The 18,686-nt window shown below is 46.4% G+C and overlaps 2 protein-coding genes and 1 pseudogene across 2 annotated transcripts in view; all 3 read left to right on the top strand.

The window, feature by feature from the left end:
• PRSS42 (serine protease 42) overlaps positions 1–17,104 on the top strand; it is a 24,898-nt gene extending 7,794 nt beyond the window's left edge. Inside the window, exon 5 of the mRNA XM_073901758.1 lies at positions 16,499–17,104. The gene's annotated coding sequence lies outside the window, so the exon portion shown is untranslated. The remainder of the gene's footprint in view (positions 1–16,498) is intronic.
• Positions 4,329–5,445, top strand: LOC112834022 (non-selective voltage-gated ion channel VDAC1-like; annotated as a pseudogene).
• Positions 12,959–16,502, top strand: PRSS43 (serine protease 44). Its single transcript, XM_073901757.1, has 5 exons — positions 12,959–13,274; positions 13,609–13,765; positions 14,391–14,656; positions 15,438–15,601; positions 16,175–16,502. The coding sequence occupies exons 1-5, from the start codon at positions 12,959–12,961 to the stop codon at positions 16,406–16,408; spliced, it is 1,137 nt and encodes a 378-aa protein (XP_073757858.1). The 3' UTR covers positions 16,409–16,502.
• Positions 17,105–18,686: the final 1,582 nt, after the last annotated feature.

The following is an 18,686-nucleotide window of genomic DNA, read 5'->3' as shown; positions in this document are numbered from 1 at the left end:
GGCCAGCCTGTGGCACACAGGCCCTCCTGGGGCAGCCCCGTGATGGGGCCCCCTTCCTCAGTCCCTAGTGGCCCCATCCAGGCTCACCCCGAGGTGCGTGGAGCAGTGATGGAGTGCAGAGATCTCAGGTGTCAATTGAATAAATGTTTGGATTGTCACTTGCGTGTTGTCTCTCTCCTGGTCTGGGGTGTGGGGACCCCGAGGAGAAGTTATCTCACATTTAACTTAGGAATGTGTTCATGACGCTTTTTAAACTCTAGAGTGAGAGGGGAGGCGCTCATCTACTCTGATATGGGTCCGACAGATGGTCTTAGCACTTGGGTCCTGCTGCTGTGCCCCTCACGGCCACCAGCATCTCCGCAGGGAGCTTCGTAGCTGAGTTTGCTGGCCATTGCATCCAGGGAGGAGGGCGTGAGAGAGAGTGGAAGCAAGAGAGAGGTCAGGGCAGTGCCTGCAAACTGCAGCCCTTACTTTCTGCTTTGAGCACCACATTGCCTTGGCCTGGCTCTGAAGAACACCGGGCTGAGGCTCGGGGACAGGACAGGTTGAGCGTCTACCGTTTCTGTGCTGGCTCATTTCCTTCATTCTCGTGTGGTCCCAGAGTAGCCGTCTGTCACGATGAGAAGCATTTACCCCACTGCTCCCAATTTCCTTCCCTGTTCTTGAAACTTTGAGGTTACTTTCTTTTAGCAGGGGATTAGTGCCTTTCGCATGAGAGAAGAAAGAGCCTGTGAATATTTAGGTGAATAAAGAAGTGGACTGGGCTCAGGATCCATAACTGTCGCCTCTGACACCTTCCATCCCTTTCCTTCTGGATAGATACCCAGTCAGAATAAAGACTGTATTTCCAAGTCCCATACATCTAAGTGTGGCACTAATTCGGGCCAATAAAATGTAAACGGAAATGTTGGGTGTGAATTTGGGGAAATATCCTTAATGGAGGACAAGCCCTTCTTCAGATCTCTTTCTTCTCTCCTGGCTGGAATGTGTACATGGTGACCGGAGCTTGAGCACCCATCTTGGGACACAAGGAACATGCTAAGGGTACAGAGCAGGATTTTGGAAGGAACTCGGCTCCTTGGAATTTGTAGGGCTGCAATCATAGCTCTTCATGCAACAGAGGAAGAAACTCTTTTTAATTAAGCCATTGTCATCTTCTGTCTCAGTTACTTATAGAAAAACCTCATTCTAACCAATTCAGTGGGTATCATGTGGAGCTTTATTTCTGGATTGTTATATGAATATAAGTTTTTAAACTCATTTATTTAGACTAATTTTTTTTTTTTTTTTTTTTTTTTTTTTTTTTTTTTTTAGGGAGGAGGTGAAGGGCAGAGGGAGAGGGAGAGAGGATCTTAAGCAGACGCCCTGCCGAGTGCAGAGCCCAATGCTGGGTTCCGTCTCAGGACCCTGAGATCATAACCTGAGCCGAAATTGAGAGTCGGACACTTAACCAACTGAGCCACCCAGGTGCCCCTAGGCTAAATTCTTTTTAATTCCCACTTCACTATACACCACTGCTTCCTTTTTTATTCATTTCTAAAAAATCGATAAGGTTAAAAGCTTATGTTGATGAACGACTGTTCTTTCTTAATGCATTTCTGTATTATTATTTTCTTTATTGAGGTGTAATTTATATATAGCAAAATGTACACATGGTGATATACAATTTTATGAGTTTTAACAGAGGTATACCCCATGCTACCATCTCCAAATCATGATCGAAAATATTTGCATATCCTGGATTACCAGGATATTCTCTTATGCCCCTTTCTAATCATCCCTTCCCAGAAGTAACCACTATTCTGATTATTATCAGCTTATTTGCATGTTATTGAACCTTATATATATATTTTTTTTAAGAGAGGGAGGTGGGAGGGGCAGAGTGAGAGGGAGAGAGAGAATCTTAAGCAGGCTCCACACCCAGCAGGGAGCCCGATGTGGGACTCGATCTTCCAACCCTGAGATCATGACCTGAGTCGAAGGCAGACGCTTAACTGACCGAGCCACCCAGGCGCCCCTAGTTCATTCGTTTTTATTGGTGAATAGTAATATTCTTACATGAATATTCCACAGTTGGTTTATTCTCCTGTTGGTGGACATTTGGGTTGTTTGCAGTTTGGGGCTATTATGAATGAAGCTGCTAATAAGCATTCTAGTACAAGACTTTTTTGTGTCTATGTGCTCTCACTTCTTTTGGGAATAAATCTAGGAGCAGAACAGCTGGCTCATGAAATTGATGTATGGTTAATGTTATTAGAAATTTCCAAAGAGTTTTCCAAATTATTTGTATCATTTTACGCTATTCCCAGCAATAAAAGAGTTCCAGTTGATCCACATCCCCATCGGTCCTCAGACTTTTTTTTTTTGGGGTCCGATTCTAATAGGTATGAAATGGTACTGCATTGGGGTTTTTATTTGTTTCCCTATAACTAAAGATATTGAACACCTTTTTATGTGCTATTGGTCATATGCATATCTCTATGAAGTATGTTTTCAGTTCTTTTGCCCATCTTTAATTAGGATGCTTATTTTTTTATTGCTGACTTCTAAGAAGTCTTCTTATATTCTGAGTGGAATCCTAAGTCTGTGATTTTTTTCACTTTTTTCACTTTTAGCTGGAGGCTGTGAAGTTTTTTCTTCTACTTTTTCTCCTAGAAGCTTTATGATTTTAGCTTTTACGTTTAGGTCTATGGTCTATAAATTAATTTGGGAGCATGGTATGAGATATAGGGATCAAAGTATATTTTTCTGTATCTTTAATATTTATCCAGTTCCAGTACCATTGTTGAAAATATATTTATTTTCACATTGATTTGCACTGGTACTTCATCAGAAATTGACAGCATATATGTGCATCTTTTTATGGATTCTCTATTTAGTTCCTTATCTATTTGTATATATATCTTTATCTTTATATTCTTATGCCAACTTTACAGTGTCCTAGTTACTGTAGCTTTTATAATTAGTCTTGAAATTCAGTCATGTTACACCTCCCAATTTTTTCATGTTTTTCAAGGTGGAGTTTTATGTAGAAATTGACAGGTTGATTCTTTCTTTTTTTTTAAGATTAAAAAAAAAAAACTATTTGACAGAGAGAGACACAGCGAGAGAGGGAACACAAGCCGGGAGACAGAGGGAGAGGGAGAAGCAGGCTTCCCGCTGAGCAGGGAGCCCGATGCGGGGCTCGATCCCAGGACCCTGGGATCATGACCTGAGCCGAAGGCAGACGCTTAACGACTGAGCCACCCAGGCGCCCCTGACAGGTTGATTCTAAAATGTATACAGAAAAGCAAAGGATGTAGAGGACAACAGAAAGAACTCTTATGCTTTAAGACTTACCATAAAAGTGTAGTAATCAAGGCAGTTTGGTGTTGGCATAAGGGCAGACAAATAGATAGTGAAACAGGATAGAGAGTCCAGAAATAGATCCACACATATACGGCCAGTTGGTTTCAACAAAGGTGCCAAGACAATTCAATGTAGGAAAGCATAGTCTTTTAAATAAATGATACTGGAACAATGGGACATTCCTATGTAAAAACAAAACAAAACAAAAAAACCCCCGAATCTTTGCATTATATGTAAAAATTTACTTAAAAAGGATTCTAGAACTAAATGTAAAACCTACATCTAAGAAAACTTCTACAAAAAGGCAGAAAAGTCTGTGTGACCCTTGAGTGGCAAAGATTCTTTATATGGGACACAAAAAGCATGAACTAGACAAGAAAATAAATGATTGGGTTTCATCAAAATGAAAATATTCTGCTCCTTAAAAGACACTGTTAAGAAAGTGAAAATCAAAGCCACAGGCTGGAAGAAAATAGCAGAAATATCCACTCAGAGACTTATATATGAATGTGCATAGCATCTCTATTCATAATAGCCAGAATCTGGAAACAACTCAAGTGTCTGCTAACTGATAAATGATAATCAATGAAAATGCTACTTGGCGATAAAAAAAAGGATAAACTGCTGGCAGACACAAGAACATGGATGGAAATTCAAAAACATTATGTTGGGTGAAAGAAACCAGACCCAAAGAGTACAGATTTCTGATTCCATTTATATGAAGACCAAATAGGCACAATAGGTGATCAGTGGTTGCTTATGATGAACATGAAGAAGGCACAAAGGCATTTTCTGGGGTTTCAAAATGGTTTATACCTTGACTGAAGTGGTGGTTACGTGGATCTATATATTTATTAAAACAGTAGATTGTGCACTTAAGATCTATTTAACCGTATGCAAATTTTTCCTAGTTAAAAAGAAACAGGTTGCCCCGCGGTAGCAGCCTCTGAGCCCACCGCCACTGCCCCTGAGCAGAGAGGATGGCTGTGCCTCCCACGTATGCTGATCTTGGCAAATCTGCCAGGGATGTCTTCACCAAGGGTTATGGATTTGGCTTAATAAAACTTGACTCGAAAACAAAATCTGAGAATGGACTGGAATTTACAAGCTCAGGTTCAGCCAACACTGAGACCACCAAAGTGACGGGCAGTCTGGAAACCAAGTACAGATGGACCGAATATGGTCTGATGTTCACAGAGAAATGGAACACTGACAACACACTAGGCACAGAGATCACTGTGGAAGATCAGCTTGCACATGGACTGAAGCTGACCTTTGATTCATCCTTCTCACCAAACACAGGGGGGAAAAATGCTAAAATCAAGACAGGGTATAAGCGGGAGCACATCAACCTGGGCTGCAACGTGGATTTCGACATTGCAGGTCCTTCAGTCCGGGTGCTGTGGTGCTGGGATATGATGGCTGGCTGGCTGGCTACCAGATGAATTTTGAGACTGCAAAGTCTCAAGTGACCCAGAGCAACTTTGCAGTTGGCTACAAGACTGACGAATTCCAGCTCCACACTAATGTAAACGATGGGACAGAATTTGGTGGCTCCATTTATCAGAAGGTGAACAAGAAGTTAGAGACCACTGTCTGTCTGGCCTGAACAGCAGGAAATAGTAACACTCACTTTGGAATAGCGGCCAAGTATCAGATCGACCCTGACGCCTGCTTCTCAGCTAAAGTGAACAACTCCAGCCTGATAGGTTTAGGATATACTCAGACCCTAAAGCCAGGTATCAAACTGACCCTATCAGCTCTGCTGGATGGCAAGAATGTCAATGCTGGTGGCCACAAGCTTGGTCTAGGACTGGAATTTTAGGCATAAATGAATACTGTACGGTCGTTTAATTTTAAACTATTTTGAGCCTAGCTACCTTCAGAATTTAGTGTACCTTTTTAATGTTGTATGTCTGGGATGCAAGTATTGCTAAGTATCATTTTAGACCTCCATGTTAAAGATGATTCAGCTTTAAGGTGTTACCCTTTCAGAGGTACAGAAGAAACCCAAGTCCACGAAAAGTCCTTTCAGCTGTAGACTTGGGGGGAGCTTGGTGGCCCCTCCAGGGAGTTCAGGTTTCTTTTTTATCTAGAAATGGCTGCAAATTATCAGCAAAAGCTGATAATTTATAGGCACTTTGTTAATTGGTATGGAGTACGTGAATGAAATTATGACTTCCTGAGAATTGAACTGGGTTTCCTACCCGAAGGAAGGAGAGACTCACTGATGGTGTGTATAAACCCATCTGAAAGAGACTTTTTTAGACAGATTTTTCCTGACCTGTTTCCACCCCAGTCCATCACCTCTTTTACACCAAAAGTAGTCTGCAGGCTGTGGTAGCTGTTTCTTTTGTGCCATTTTGGGTTACAGAAGATGGATGTGATAAAGCCACTAATTCAGGACTTAATTCCCTCTCATGTTGTGGTTTTCTGCCCCTGCACCAGAGTATGAAATGGCCTCTAAAAGTCCCAGCTCTGAGCTGGGAAGAGTCTCTGTGACTGTAATCACATTGTGACAACACTCGGAATCTAAATTGGACTTGTTCTATTCTCGCCACTTGGTTTATTTTTTAGCCGTTTAATGGGTACATTTTAGAGTCTTCCATTTTGCGTGGAATTAGATCCTCCCCTTCAAATGCTGTAATTAACATCACTTAAAGTAAAACTTGAATAAAATATTGAAACCTCAAAAAAAAAAAAGAAACAGGTTAATGTGACATATTCTAGTTTGGCCCCAGTGTCCATTCTCTTCCTCTTGCATAATACATGTCTTATGCAATGACCTGATGTCTAGTGTTGTGCCAGCAAATACTTAACGAACAGCTCTGGAGGGGGAAAAAAGCCCAGATTTATGACATTCTTCAGATTTCCATAATATAAATACTTTCACTATGGCTGATTCCTTCCTTCCTTCCTTCCTTCCTTCCTTCCTTCCTTCCTCTCCTTCCTTCTTTCTTTCTTTCTTTTTTTTTACGATTTTGTTTATTTATTTGAGAGAGAGAATGCCAGAGAGAGTACACCAGACAGAGAGCCCAAGCTGGGGGGTAGGGGCAGAGGGGGAAGGAGAAGCGGACTCCCCACTGAGCAAGGAGTCTGATGAAATGCGGGGTTTCATCCCAGGACCCTGGGATCATGACCTGAGCCGAAGGCAGATGCTTAACTGCCTGAGCCACCCAGGTGCCCCCACCATGGCTGATTTCAAGCTACCAATATGACATTACTGAATCTGGAGTTGGGAAGAGATGTATACCATTAGATAGAAGTTCTACCATACACCTGTAGTAGACCTCACCTCAAGAGCACAGGTAATTAGAAAATTCAGAAAAATAACTAGGAAGTAATGAATTTTGAGTATTTATTACCTTTGTTTTTAGTGTAATTTCTTTAATTATAGGTTTTATAATTTAAATTTTAATGACTGTGTTTAACAATCAGCTCATAAAATTCCTGACAATTAACAGTTGGCTTTCATGAGCTGGGACAAGCCAGCTCCAGCATCTACTGGGCTACCAGCAAATTTTGGGGCAGGGATTCATGTTCAAGTAACTTATTAAGAGTGTTATTTTCAGGAAAAACCTGTGTGGATGTGAGGGAAGCAGGCTAGGAAAAGGCAAGAAGTTTAATAAGAATGTGATTATAGGTGAAGTCTAGGCTAAGCAAGATCCTGGAGTCTACTTTAGAATTCATCAGACTTAAGGCAAGGGAGCTGGGCTTTTGTGCCCTGTACCACTATGTCTTTGGCTACAGGCTGACTGGAGGGATGGAAGGTAGGAATACAATTCCTAGTCACCTTCTGTAATGTGGCTCCATGTCAGCCTCCTAAGAAGGATGCAGGTAGGAATTCCGAGTACCAATAGTTGGGAGATGGGTACACCAAACAGGTAAAATGGATCCCAGGTGATCTGGGTGGCTATGCACTTAAAAACTGCCTTTCTCAGCTTCCCTTGAAGCTTAGGGTGACCATGTATTTAAGTTATGTTCCATGAGATGTAAGTAGAAGTAGTGTGCTGTTTGGGGGGATGACCTTCAAAGGGACATGAGTATGTTTTTTGGCTCTTTCCCCTTTCTAAAGGGGAAGATGAGAAAGATGGAGGTGCCATCTTGGATGCAGAGATGTGTGCCCATGTTAAGGGTGGCAGAACTGGACTTGGCTGCCTACATTTGGACTGTTAAGTAAGAGAGAAATAAACTTTTTTTTTTAACCACTGTACTTTGGGATATCTCTGTTACCACACTTTAGCCTTTACCTTAACAAATATAGTGAGTAAAACAACAAGTAATAACAAATATCTAAAATCATGACTGTGTAAAACAATGATACTTTCTAATTTGTAGGTTTTTCTTTTTTCTTTAAAAAATAGCAAGAGAGGACTAGTCCTAACAGAATGAGAGAACATATCAAGAAGAATAAGGGCGTATCCACTACAGAAAAGATATAATTATTTGTACATGACTTGGTTGTTTCAATATAGAAAACCCCAAGGAATCGACAAATTATCAAAATTGATAAAATAATTTGATCAGATTGTTGAATAGAATAATGTAATTGCATTTCTGAAAGATGTGTGTGACTTTGTGAGAAAATTTATGAAATTTTATTGAAGGACATGAAGGAAGACCTAAATAGAGATACACCAAATTCATGAATAAGAAGGTTCAATAGCACGCAGGTGCCAATTCTCCCCGAAATGTTCCTTAGATTTAATGCGTATTTGAATAGAATTTTCAACAGTTTAAAAAAAATTGTCAAACTTATCCTAAAGTTTATATGGAGTACCAAGAAGAGCCAAAACCCTAATGAAGAAGAAGTCGAGATGGGAGAATGCATTCTATCACATACTGTTGCTCAAAAGCTCTAGTAATCAAGAATATGTCAACTATACTTTAATAAAAATAATGGGCCATTCAGTACACGGTTCTGGGATAAATGGTTAAATGGAAAATAAATGAACTGAATTCCTTTCTCCCTATAAACAAAAAAAAATGCGGATAAAAGACATAACATCAAAAACAAAACTTTAAAACTTTTAGAAGAAAATACAGGATCATATCTTTAAGACCTCAGGATAGGGAAGGCTTTTTTTTAAAAGATTTTATTTATTTATTTGAGAGAGAGAGTGAGAGAGAGAGAGAGAGCATGAGGGGGGGAGGGTCAAAGGGAGACGCAGACTCCCCACTGAGTGGGGAGCCTGACGTGAGGCTCAACCCCGGGACTCCTGGATCATGACCTGAGCAGAAGGCAGATGCTCAACCGACTGAGCCACCCAGGTGCCCCTAGGGAAGGCTTCTTAAAAGCAGACACAAAAAAGCATAAATGATAAAGAGAAAGATTGCTCTTCTGACTACGTTAAAACTATGAACTTTTTTTTTAAGATTATTTATTTATTTGACAGAGAGACAGCGAGAGAGGGAACATAAGCAGGGGGAGTGGGAGAGGGAGAAGCAGGCTTCCTGCTGAGCAGGGAGCTGGATGTGGGGCTCGATCCCAGGACCCTGGGAATATGACCTGAGCTGAAGGCAGACGTTTAATGACTGAGCCACCCAGGCGCCCCTAAAACTATGAACTTTTATTCATCAAAAGTTGTAATAAAGTGAAAAGACAAATCATGATTGCAAAATGGTATTTGGAGCACGCATTACTAACAAAGGATTAGCATGCATTAAAAGAAAAAAAAACCTCAATAAGAAGTACTTCAAAAGCAATCCAAATATAAAATTGGGCAGATGTTACAAACACTTTATAGAAAGACAGCACAAATGGCCAGGAAAGATATGAAAATATACTCCAGGGAAATGCAAATTAAAACCATACTAAGATATAATTTTATGCCCACCATATGAGAAAAAACAGAACTGTGGCAGTAAGTGTTGAGAAGACGGAGATTAATAGAAAGACTCCTATACTGATGGTGGGAGTGTAGTTTGGTAAAATTAGTTTGAAAACTGGCATCATGAGTTAAGAAAAATAGATTTACACATGAATCCTTGACATCCAAGGTCGTAACTCTTGCAGATGACACAGGTAATTCAAAAGACACACAATGAAGCAGGGTTACTCATTATCAAAAGTGAAAATACACCAAGAGTATACATAGGAACCCGGTTGTTCTACTTTTTTGGAAAACTAGAATTATTGAGAGCATTGTATGACCATGTAGGACTATGACCCTAGAGAGAAGGGTAAGAAGTGAGATGAACCCTACAATTCTCCTGGCTTCCTAAGCGGAGGCCATTTTCACATGAAGCAGGGAGAGAAACCCAAACAGAACACAGTGATATCACTAAGTTAAGGAGACAGATTGGGGCTCAGGAAGGCTAGGCATCTGGAGTTTGCAGGTCAGAATCGTGTAGAGTGGGGGTTACCATGCTATGGTTTGGGGGCCAATTCCAGATACAGCCTGCTTTTGTAGAGGACTAAGAATGATTTACACAGTTTTAAAGAGTTGCTTTTTAAAATGAATATATGGCAGAGTCCATGTGTGGCCTGCACAGCTTAAAATATTTACGGTCTGTCTTTTACAGGGCAAGTTGGCCAATTCCTGCTGTACAGGAATCCCTCTGTCAGTGGAGCTTGTGACTCTTGATCTTGGGATTGTGGGTTTGAGCCCCACGTTGGGTGTAGCGATTACTTAAAAATAAAAAATCTTAAAAAAAAAGAAAAGATAAGATAAGAATGACTACAGACTTCTCTCCAGACACAATGCAACTTAGAAAATAGTAGAGAGAAGATCATCCTCAAGTGAGTCAGGGTAGAATTCTACATCAAATGAAAATATCTTTCAAATATGAAATTGAAGTAAAGACTTATACAAACAAAAGCTGAGCGAATTCCTTCCTGGACTTGAAGAGATTCTGAAGTTCTTCAGGTTGAAGGAAAATGATATCAGATGGAAATTGGTCTGTACAGACATGAGGTGGGCCAGAAATGGTAGTGTTGTTAGGAAATATTAAAGACTTCCCATTTTTAAATATCTTGTAATGTAGAATATGAAACTCTTTGAACTTTTTGTACCCATTCCATTAAAATTTATTGGTCTTTCACCTTGAATGGATCTTGTACCATACCTAATTTTGTAAAATCTTTGGAAAACTATGTCATGTAGATTTAGTTATGTAGTTATGTAGATTTTCCAAATGTTGACACGTTTCATTACACAATATAAAAAATCACATTTACTTATATCACTCCTGTTGTCACAAAAGTATTTAATTATTGGAAAGATGTAAAGTGTTGTCTACCTATCATGTCTTTGCCAGCACCACTATCAGTGGACTCATGGAGTGTCTGATTTAGCATCTTGGGATCCTACATAACATAGTACTACCGAGTACTGAAATGCATTAATCCCAGTAAGAATGAAGTGCTAGCCCTCCGGGGTGGAAAGAAATCGGTATCATCTTGCCACCAAATAGCTGGTTGGTTTCCTTCAGGGATGTAGCATTTCAGGGGGTTGGCGTTGACCTTGATGCTGACAGATTGGACATTCAGCAGGAGTAGTAGCTATACAGGCTTTGGTAAGAGGAAGCCCACGTTGCTTTATTGGGTGAATGAATAGCCTCCAATCCTGCCACCACAATACTCTGTTCCTGGACACACTGGGCAAGCATGGAGGTTGACAAGGACAAGTGTTAGCTGATCTCTAGTGGAGGAATCATCCTATCCACTTGGTTGTTGAGTGGCCACACATTGGCGGGCACTGGTGCAGAAGAGAAAAGGCTACATACTTTTTTTTTTTTAAGATTTTTATTCATTTATTTGGGAGAGAGAGAGCGTGTGTGTGCACAAGCTGGGGGAGAGGCAGAGTGAGAGGGAGAAGCAGACTCCCTGTGAGCAGGGAGCCCGAGGTGGGACTCAATCCCAGGACCCTGGGATCATGACCTGAGCTGAAGGCAGATGCTTAACCCACTGAACCACCCAGGCATCCCAAGGCTACACACTTCGTTTCTGCTGCCATAGGTCCATTCATGTGCTTCTTCCCCCAGATCATGGAGTTTTGCTCTTTCTAAGCCCCTGACCAACCAAACAACCCATTCATCACTGCTCAGGGGTCCATGTATATTCTTATTCAGGCCACTTCTCTTTTTATACCAAGTTGATGACCAGGTGTACTGTTTGAAGCTCTATGCACAGGATTTTCCTCATCACTGCCTTTCAGGGCCACCCCTGAGTGAGGTTCTAGTGCAACAACAGTCTGTTTTCAACTGGCACTGAGATTTTAAGTCCAACTGTGAACTAGGCCTTGGTTTTTTCCTTTCATCAGCTGGTCATAGGATACTCCTTATAAGGCTATGGGTATGAAGTGAGGGAGAAACTTTAATTCAATACAAGCAGGGAATATGGAGGTCTAGGCCATTATTTTTGTGCAACTTACTTGTGTCTTCAAGACCTGTCGTAATAATCCAGTTCCAAATGTCTCCTGTCCATTGAACGATGAATTACTTTGTCCGGCCGAGTTTATGGCTTGTTTAGTCTGGCTGAATATCTACTTTATGATAGGAGGCATGAGACTCTCAGTTACTTGATGTTCCTTGGTCTGGCAGTTAGTTTCCTTCCGGGGTGCAGTAGGGTGCTAGGAGTTGCTTTTCAAATTTGTCAGCTGCAGACAGTGTGGTCTTGCTCCAGTACTGCAGGAGTCTATGCTGTGACTCTATAATTAGGACATAGCAGAGACTCCTTCCAGCATTTTTATTTTACCACCGCAAACTCTAGCACCATGGGGTTTGCAGGGTCATGTAGCCCAAGGGATAGGCTGCTCATACCACAGCCTGACTTCGTTTCTTGATAGGAGGAACTGCAAGACATTGTGGCCACTTTTATGTATGTACTCCAGGATAATGTCCCTGCTCAAGCATTTTTAACTTACTCACATTCCTTTTGCCACGTAACGTAACATATTCGCAGGTTCCAGGGATGAGGATACGGACATCTTTGGGGAGCCAGTATTCTGTCTACTACAGGGTTGTTTCCAGAGGGTGGCTATTAAGAATAAAGCTACTAAAAACATTCGTACAGGGGTGTGTGTGTGTGTGTGTGTGTGTGTGTGTGTGTGTGTACATACAGCTTTATTTCTCTGGGGTCAATGCCCAGGAATGCAATGACTGGGTCGTATGGGAATTGCATATTTTGTTTTATGAGAAACTGCCAGTCTGTCTTCCGGAGTGGCTGTAGTGTTTTACTTTCCTACCACAACGTCTGAGTGATCCAGTACCTCTGCATCCGCCTCAGTACTGGGTGTTGTACGACTGTTTATCTTCGCCAGTCTGTTCCGTGGGTCGTGAGATCTCACCGCGCTTTCCGTTTGCACTTGGCTCAGGGCTCTGTTCCCGCGGAGGGGCAGTGTCTTCTCCAAGGCAGCGCTCGGTGCCGCCCGGGGCAGCGCGTTCGAGTCCGCCCGGCGGACCAGATCTCGGCGGCGAGCAGGCAACGGAGGAGGGGGGCGAGGCGCGCTGCACGCCCGGCCGCGGCGGTCGGTGCCCGGATGAAGAGCCTCCCCGACGGTCAGGCCCCCCCAGGGGGCGCGGCGGGACCCAGTTTCCCGCCCGCGCGAGCGCAGGGCCGCGGGCCGCCGCGAGAGGGCGCGGCGAGAGGCGCGGCGCGGGCGGGCCCATGGCGTCCCCACCCGGCGGCTCCCTGGGCCTCCTGCTCTGGCTCCTGCTCCTCCAGCCTCGGCTCCGTGAGGCGGAGGGGGGGTCCGCGCCGCCCCCACCGTCCCCGGCGCCCACCTCCCCGTCGTCGTCGGGGGGCGGCCGCGAGGGCCCCGGCGCGAGCGTGTGGAAGGCTGAGGGACCGTCTGCGCCCCCCGGGCCCCAAGAGGCTGCCGCATCCCCCCAAGTGGTGGCCGTCACCCCAGGGGCCTCTGGCTCCTACAGGGCTGGGGCCATGGCAAAGCCACTAAGCACAGCAAAGCCGCTGTTCCCTGCAGGTGATGTTTCTGGGCCAGGCCCTGCCGGGGACAACTGGCCGGGGCCGCGGGGGCCGGGACCGTGCTCTGGGGGAGGGTCTCGTGGGGAGATGGCTTTTCCCAGGGGAGGGGGGTTCGGAGTGACCCCAACCCTGCGCTTGAGCTCGGAGGGGACGTGCGGCCATTCTCTGAGGAGCCTTAGGGGATAGAGCGCCGCTCTGGGGGTGGGCTGGGCGGTCTGAGGGGACATGGGCCTTGCTTTGAGGGTTCTGAGACTTCTGAGCATTATCCGGCTCTGCGGGTGGTGCTGTCAGTGGCTTTCTTTCAGTCCCCTCCCTTCACTGACCTGCTGCAGGATGCGGCCAGAGGTCTATGAGGATAGTTGGGGGATTGCCGGCCGCAGAGCGGAAGTGGCCCTGGCAGGTGAGCCTGCAGATCAATGACAGACACATGTGTGGAGGCTCCCTCATTGCCAGTCGGTGGGTGCTGACCGCGGCCCACTGCATATTTGGGTGAGTGTCTGGGGCTCTGTGACCTGGAGCCCGTCCTAACCCCTTCCCCGAGCTTCCTCTTCCTCATCTGAGAAAGGGGGTCGTAGACTCTGCTCTGCACACTGCAGTCAGAGGAAGGTGATGGTAGGGCCCTTGGTAGCCTGAAAAGTCAAGACCCCAAATCAGGTTCAAAGCTCGTGCTGATTCGCCTTCAAGCCAAGTGGCAAGAAATGGGAGGGATGCCAGTTGAGAGGCAGTGTGTGGGCAAAGACTGGCGAGGGGGAATATTTAAGAAGAGTGGAGTGTAGTAGACCACTGTGGCTAGATCGGGGGTCTCCAACTTTCGAGCCTGGATAAACCTGCAGAGCTTGTTAAAACACAGATTGCCTGGCCCCCACCCCCAGCGTCTCTGATGCAGTAGATCAGGAGTGGGATCCGAGCATCTGCATCTCTAACGCGTTCCCAGGTGACGCTGACGCTCCTCCCCGGGGAGCCAGCCTTGGAGCGCCGCTGGATAGATTGACCAGGGGTCCAGGGATGGGACGTGGTGATGGAGGGAGGGAAGCGGTTGATGGAGAGAGGCCCAGGCTGGGAAGGCCCAGAAGATGTGGAAGGGGAGTGTAGAGCCTCTAGGATCTCTCTGCAGCCATGTGGAGTACACGGCAAAGCTGGGAGACATCTTCATGAAGCATACCTCCAGAATGGCAGTCGAGATCCCCGTCCAAGACATCGTTATTCACCAACATTACAATCCTATTGGATTAATTGAGAATGACATTGCCCTTGTTCTGCTTGAGTTCCCTGTGAATTTTTCCTCCCACATCCAGCCCGTGTGCCTCCCTAAAAAGGAGTTCATGGTACAAGCTGGTACAGAGTGCTGGGTGACTGGATGGGGGAAGCTCAACGAAGCAGGTAAGATTGAAGCAAGACCTGAAGCTCAGGCCAGGCAAGAGGCTGCCTCGTGCCCTGTGGTTGGCTTGCAAGCTAAAAGGGGAGGCAAGGAGGCCATTTTCTAGCAAGCGGGGAAGGGAGGCTGGTGGAGAAGATGCTGGTAGGGAGTAATTTGATGGTGTTTCAGATTTCGATTAGAATTTCAGGACCTGGGGTCTCAGGTGACGAGCAAAGTGGGTTCTCTCTAGGGTGGATTTTAGCCAGTGGGGTGTTGGTGTTGATGTGTCTGCTCATGGGAGCTGTCCCAAACTGCAAGTCCTTGCCTTGGTGGACGGGGAGCTTCCTGTGAATGAAAAGAGCCCAGAGAACTCCTCGTGGTGAGGCTGTTGGGCCTCCCATCCCCGGGGAGAGGTTGGATTTGGTACCTTTGGGACACTACTTGTCCAAGAGTTTATGATCCTGCTCAAAAGTAAAGTCCCTTCACTGATAACAGGACAACTGTCACGATTACTAAGGATACTCAGAGTGACAGGGAGTTTGGTTTTGATTTCTCGGGGCTGGTAAGGCCTCAGCTCTTCCTGTCCTGATCTGTTCCTTCTCCGGTCTCATTTTGATTCCTACCTCCTCCTTTCCCCACGTCAGCTTTGGGCTTCATCTCTTTCGGTGTCAAACGGGGACCGCAGTCACTCCCCTAATGGGGTGTCTGTATGTGAACACACTGTATTGAGACCAAGAGTGGGTATGAGGGGCTCCTGTCCCGTTCCATTAGGCAGGTCCACCTACTCCTAAATTATTTCTACAGATCAGTCCAAAGAAGCTGCCGAAAGGCTACAGGAGGCTGAGCTAAACATTATCCGTTATGAGAAATGTAACACGATGCTCCAAACCCAGATGGAAACTAGTAGTGACATAGTCAAGGAAGGGACAGTCTGTGGTTACAATGCCCAAGGAAAGGATGCCTGCCAGGTGAGTTCATAGGCCCTTGGCCGTCTTGCCATTCTGTGGTCCCCTGACAGGCAGCGGGGCCCGTGTTATCCAGCAGCCCCTCCATTCACCCTTAATTCACGGCAAGGGGACTCAAGGGACAAGCTGCCAAGGCTTGGCAGGGCTGGCCTGCCTGGATCCTTTAGCAGGAGGACCTGGTGCTGCCTGGAGGGGGTTGGGAGAGGAGGGGAGATTCAGGCGGAAAATACCAAAAATGCAAGTCACATGTTTCGTACCCCTTTCTATGTGACTGGCAGTGTGCTCAGGTAAAGACGTTCTTCATTATGATTAGCTCAGAGTATGGACATTTTCTTTGTTTATATTCCATTTTTTTGGTACATGATTTTTTTGCATACGTATATGAATTTTGTTTGCTGAATTTTCAACCCTTAAATCTGATATTCCCAGGAACCTAGGGCTGGTGGATGTCTTGCGGAGGGAGGGTCCTGGGGAAGCCCCACGTGTGCCTGTCTCCCCAAGCCTTGCAGCGCGATCCGCCAGTTCTGATGTTGATTCTCTTTCATTCCTGTGTTTACTTTTTTCCTCTTTCTCCAGGGAGACTCTGGGGGGCCCCTGGTCTGTGAATTTAATGAAACATGGGTCCAGGTGGGGATTGTGAGTTGGGGCATTGGCTGCGGTCGCAGAAATTATCCTGGAGTTTATACAGAAGTTAGTTTCTACAAGGACTGGGTCATTGATCACCTGAGTCAGGCTTGCTCTTGGGACTCAGCAGGCTCCTTCCCACTTCTGTGTCTGCTGCTGCCCCTGGGCATCCTGGTGGCCCCATGATCACCCCGGCCCACCCCCCTCCTGTTTCCGGATCTCGCACTGGGCCTCTCCTCCGACCTCCCACTCCTACTCAAATGCCCTTTCCTCCAATTCTGCTTGGCGTCCACTGAGCCTGTAGAGAGCCCCACAGGAGAAAGTGGCAGCGAGGCTGGAGCCCCGAAAGTGTCCCAGCCTGATGCCCCCAGTCACCTGCCTCGGCCACACCCACGACCTTGGCTGTGCCCTGCTTGCCCTGAAGGAGAGGGGTCAAGCATCCCAGCCTGAGAGCCAGCCGACCTGCCAGGTGGAGCCCAGTGCTTCCTTGCCATCTTGGAGAGCCTCTACCAGAGAAGACACCTCATGAGCAGTGAGGCAGCCTTGGACCTGGCTGTGGTCTCAGGCTGTCACCTGAGACTGGGTCGAAGCAGGCAGCTTGCAGATTGTGCAGAGAGAGGGAGGAGGCATCACCATGTCCCTGCTGAGCTGTGAGGCCTGGAGTTTCCACATCTGACCGGGCTGTCTGGGGCTGGGAGACATTTCCCCTGCCCCCAGCGCGGATCCAGCCGTGCGTGGCCAGCCTGTGGCACACAGGCCCTCCTGGGGCAGCCCCGTGATGGGTCCCCCTTCCTCAGTCCCTAGTGGCCCCATCCAGGCTCACCCGGAGGTGCGTGGAGGCAGTGATGGAGTGCGGAGATCGCAGAACTGAATAAATGTTTGGAGTGCATTCTTATTTATGTTGAAGCTCTGGTCTCCTGAAAGTTCTGGAGTGTTGCGTATACCATACTCTGTAGAGAACTAGTTTCCGGTGTAGCTTAAAAAAGCATTTCATGGTGTCCAGTAAACTCTAGAAGAGTCAGAGGTGGGGAGCTTGTCTACCTTGATGTAAATCTGATGGATGGCCTTAGCCCGTGGGTCCTGTTGCCTCTCCTCCTGTGAGAGCCATCAACATCTCTGGCTGGAAGTGTTATAGTTGAGTTTGGCAGCCCCTGCGGTCAGGAGCAGGGGCGAGGGGACAGATACTGGGGCATGTCCCACTCACACAGCCTCCTGTCTCTCCTTGCTGCCGTGTAACAGACATGCTTTGAGGAGACACCGTGGGCTGGGTGTCAGGCCGCCTTGAGCCCAAAGAGCTCCCACCCGGGGAGGGGAGGTGGAAGGGCCTGGCTCTGTGTGTGTGTGTGTATGTGTGTGTATATAGTTTCTTTTTCCCAATCACCCGATCTAGTGTCCCACAGTCACCTGGTACTGGCTGCTGATCATCCCCCAGCCTCTCTCTCCCTTGCCTACCCATCCTTCCAAATGGTCAGTGCTAACACTCCCAGTTATCCAGGACCTCAGCGAGCAGTCTGGGATAGTCCCACCTGCTGTCTGAGGGAGGCCGGGGTGGGACACTGTGCTTTGCAAACCCCAGCTGGTTACAGCTAAACTCAGTAAATGCAAAGAGGGAATCCCACAACTGGCTAGCCAGGAGTCACAGTCCCAGTGGTAGGAACAGTCCCTGGCTCTGGGAAGTGCATGGTCCAGATGGGATGCCCTGTGGCATGCTGATATTAGCATGTGATTCTTGCTGGGGGTGGAGACAGGAATTTAGTCCAGCAGCTTAGTTACCGAAGATCTGCCTCTGGCTACCAGAAAAGCTAGGCAGAGCCTCCCTGTGAGTGGGACGCCAACTGCCAGGAGAGTGGTAGCCACTTTGAGTCTTCTCAACCAATATTCGTGGAATACCCTTTGTGAGTTAGGCACTGGGCTGCGGCCGTGAATAAGACGTGGACCGCAGGTGGGAGGGGAGAGCCCGTGGGTAGGATGACTCTTACTCAGGTCAGGGGCGTGGTGGCTGGGCAGAGCCGCCCTCTGAAAGATATAGATGACACGGGCAAAGAAGGAGGTTGAGGGGTGGGCAATGTGTTCTCCTAAAAATATTAGAATTTAAAAAGAAACAAAACAAAAAGTGCTGGGGGTTTCTGGTCATAAGAAGCAAGCGACATCTAGCAAGGAGTATTCCTAGGGCCCAGATTGCGGTCTTGAAATACAATTTCCCCCCAAAAGAAATCAGGGCCTCTTGGGAAAGTGATCTGCAGAATGTCCAGGTGTGGAGCAGGGAATGTGTCGGAGGAGACGAAAACGTCATGTCGTACCAGATGGCGAGGAAGCCATCCAAACGGCCAGGATCACATTAGAAGGACTCAGGAGCCAACAGGAAGTGGTACCCCGGGGGTCAGGCGGTATTGCCACGCCATGAGAAAGCACTTCATTCTCCCAGCTCCTGAAAATACTGCCTCAGCTGCAGCCTTCCCAAAAG

The sequence above is a fragment of the Callorhinus ursinus genome, unplaced genomic scaffold, assembly GCF_003265705.2.
Source record: "Callorhinus ursinus isolate GAN/ISIS: 27379988/994484 unplaced genomic scaffold, GSC_fseal_2.0 scaffold15, whole genome shotgun sequence".
In the NCBI taxonomy this organism is placed as follows: Eukaryota; Metazoa; Chordata; class Mammalia; order Carnivora; family Otariidae; genus Callorhinus; species Callorhinus ursinus.
The sequence above is the reverse complement of the archived record's forward strand: the minus strand, read 5'-3'. Positions and strand labels throughout refer to the sequence as shown.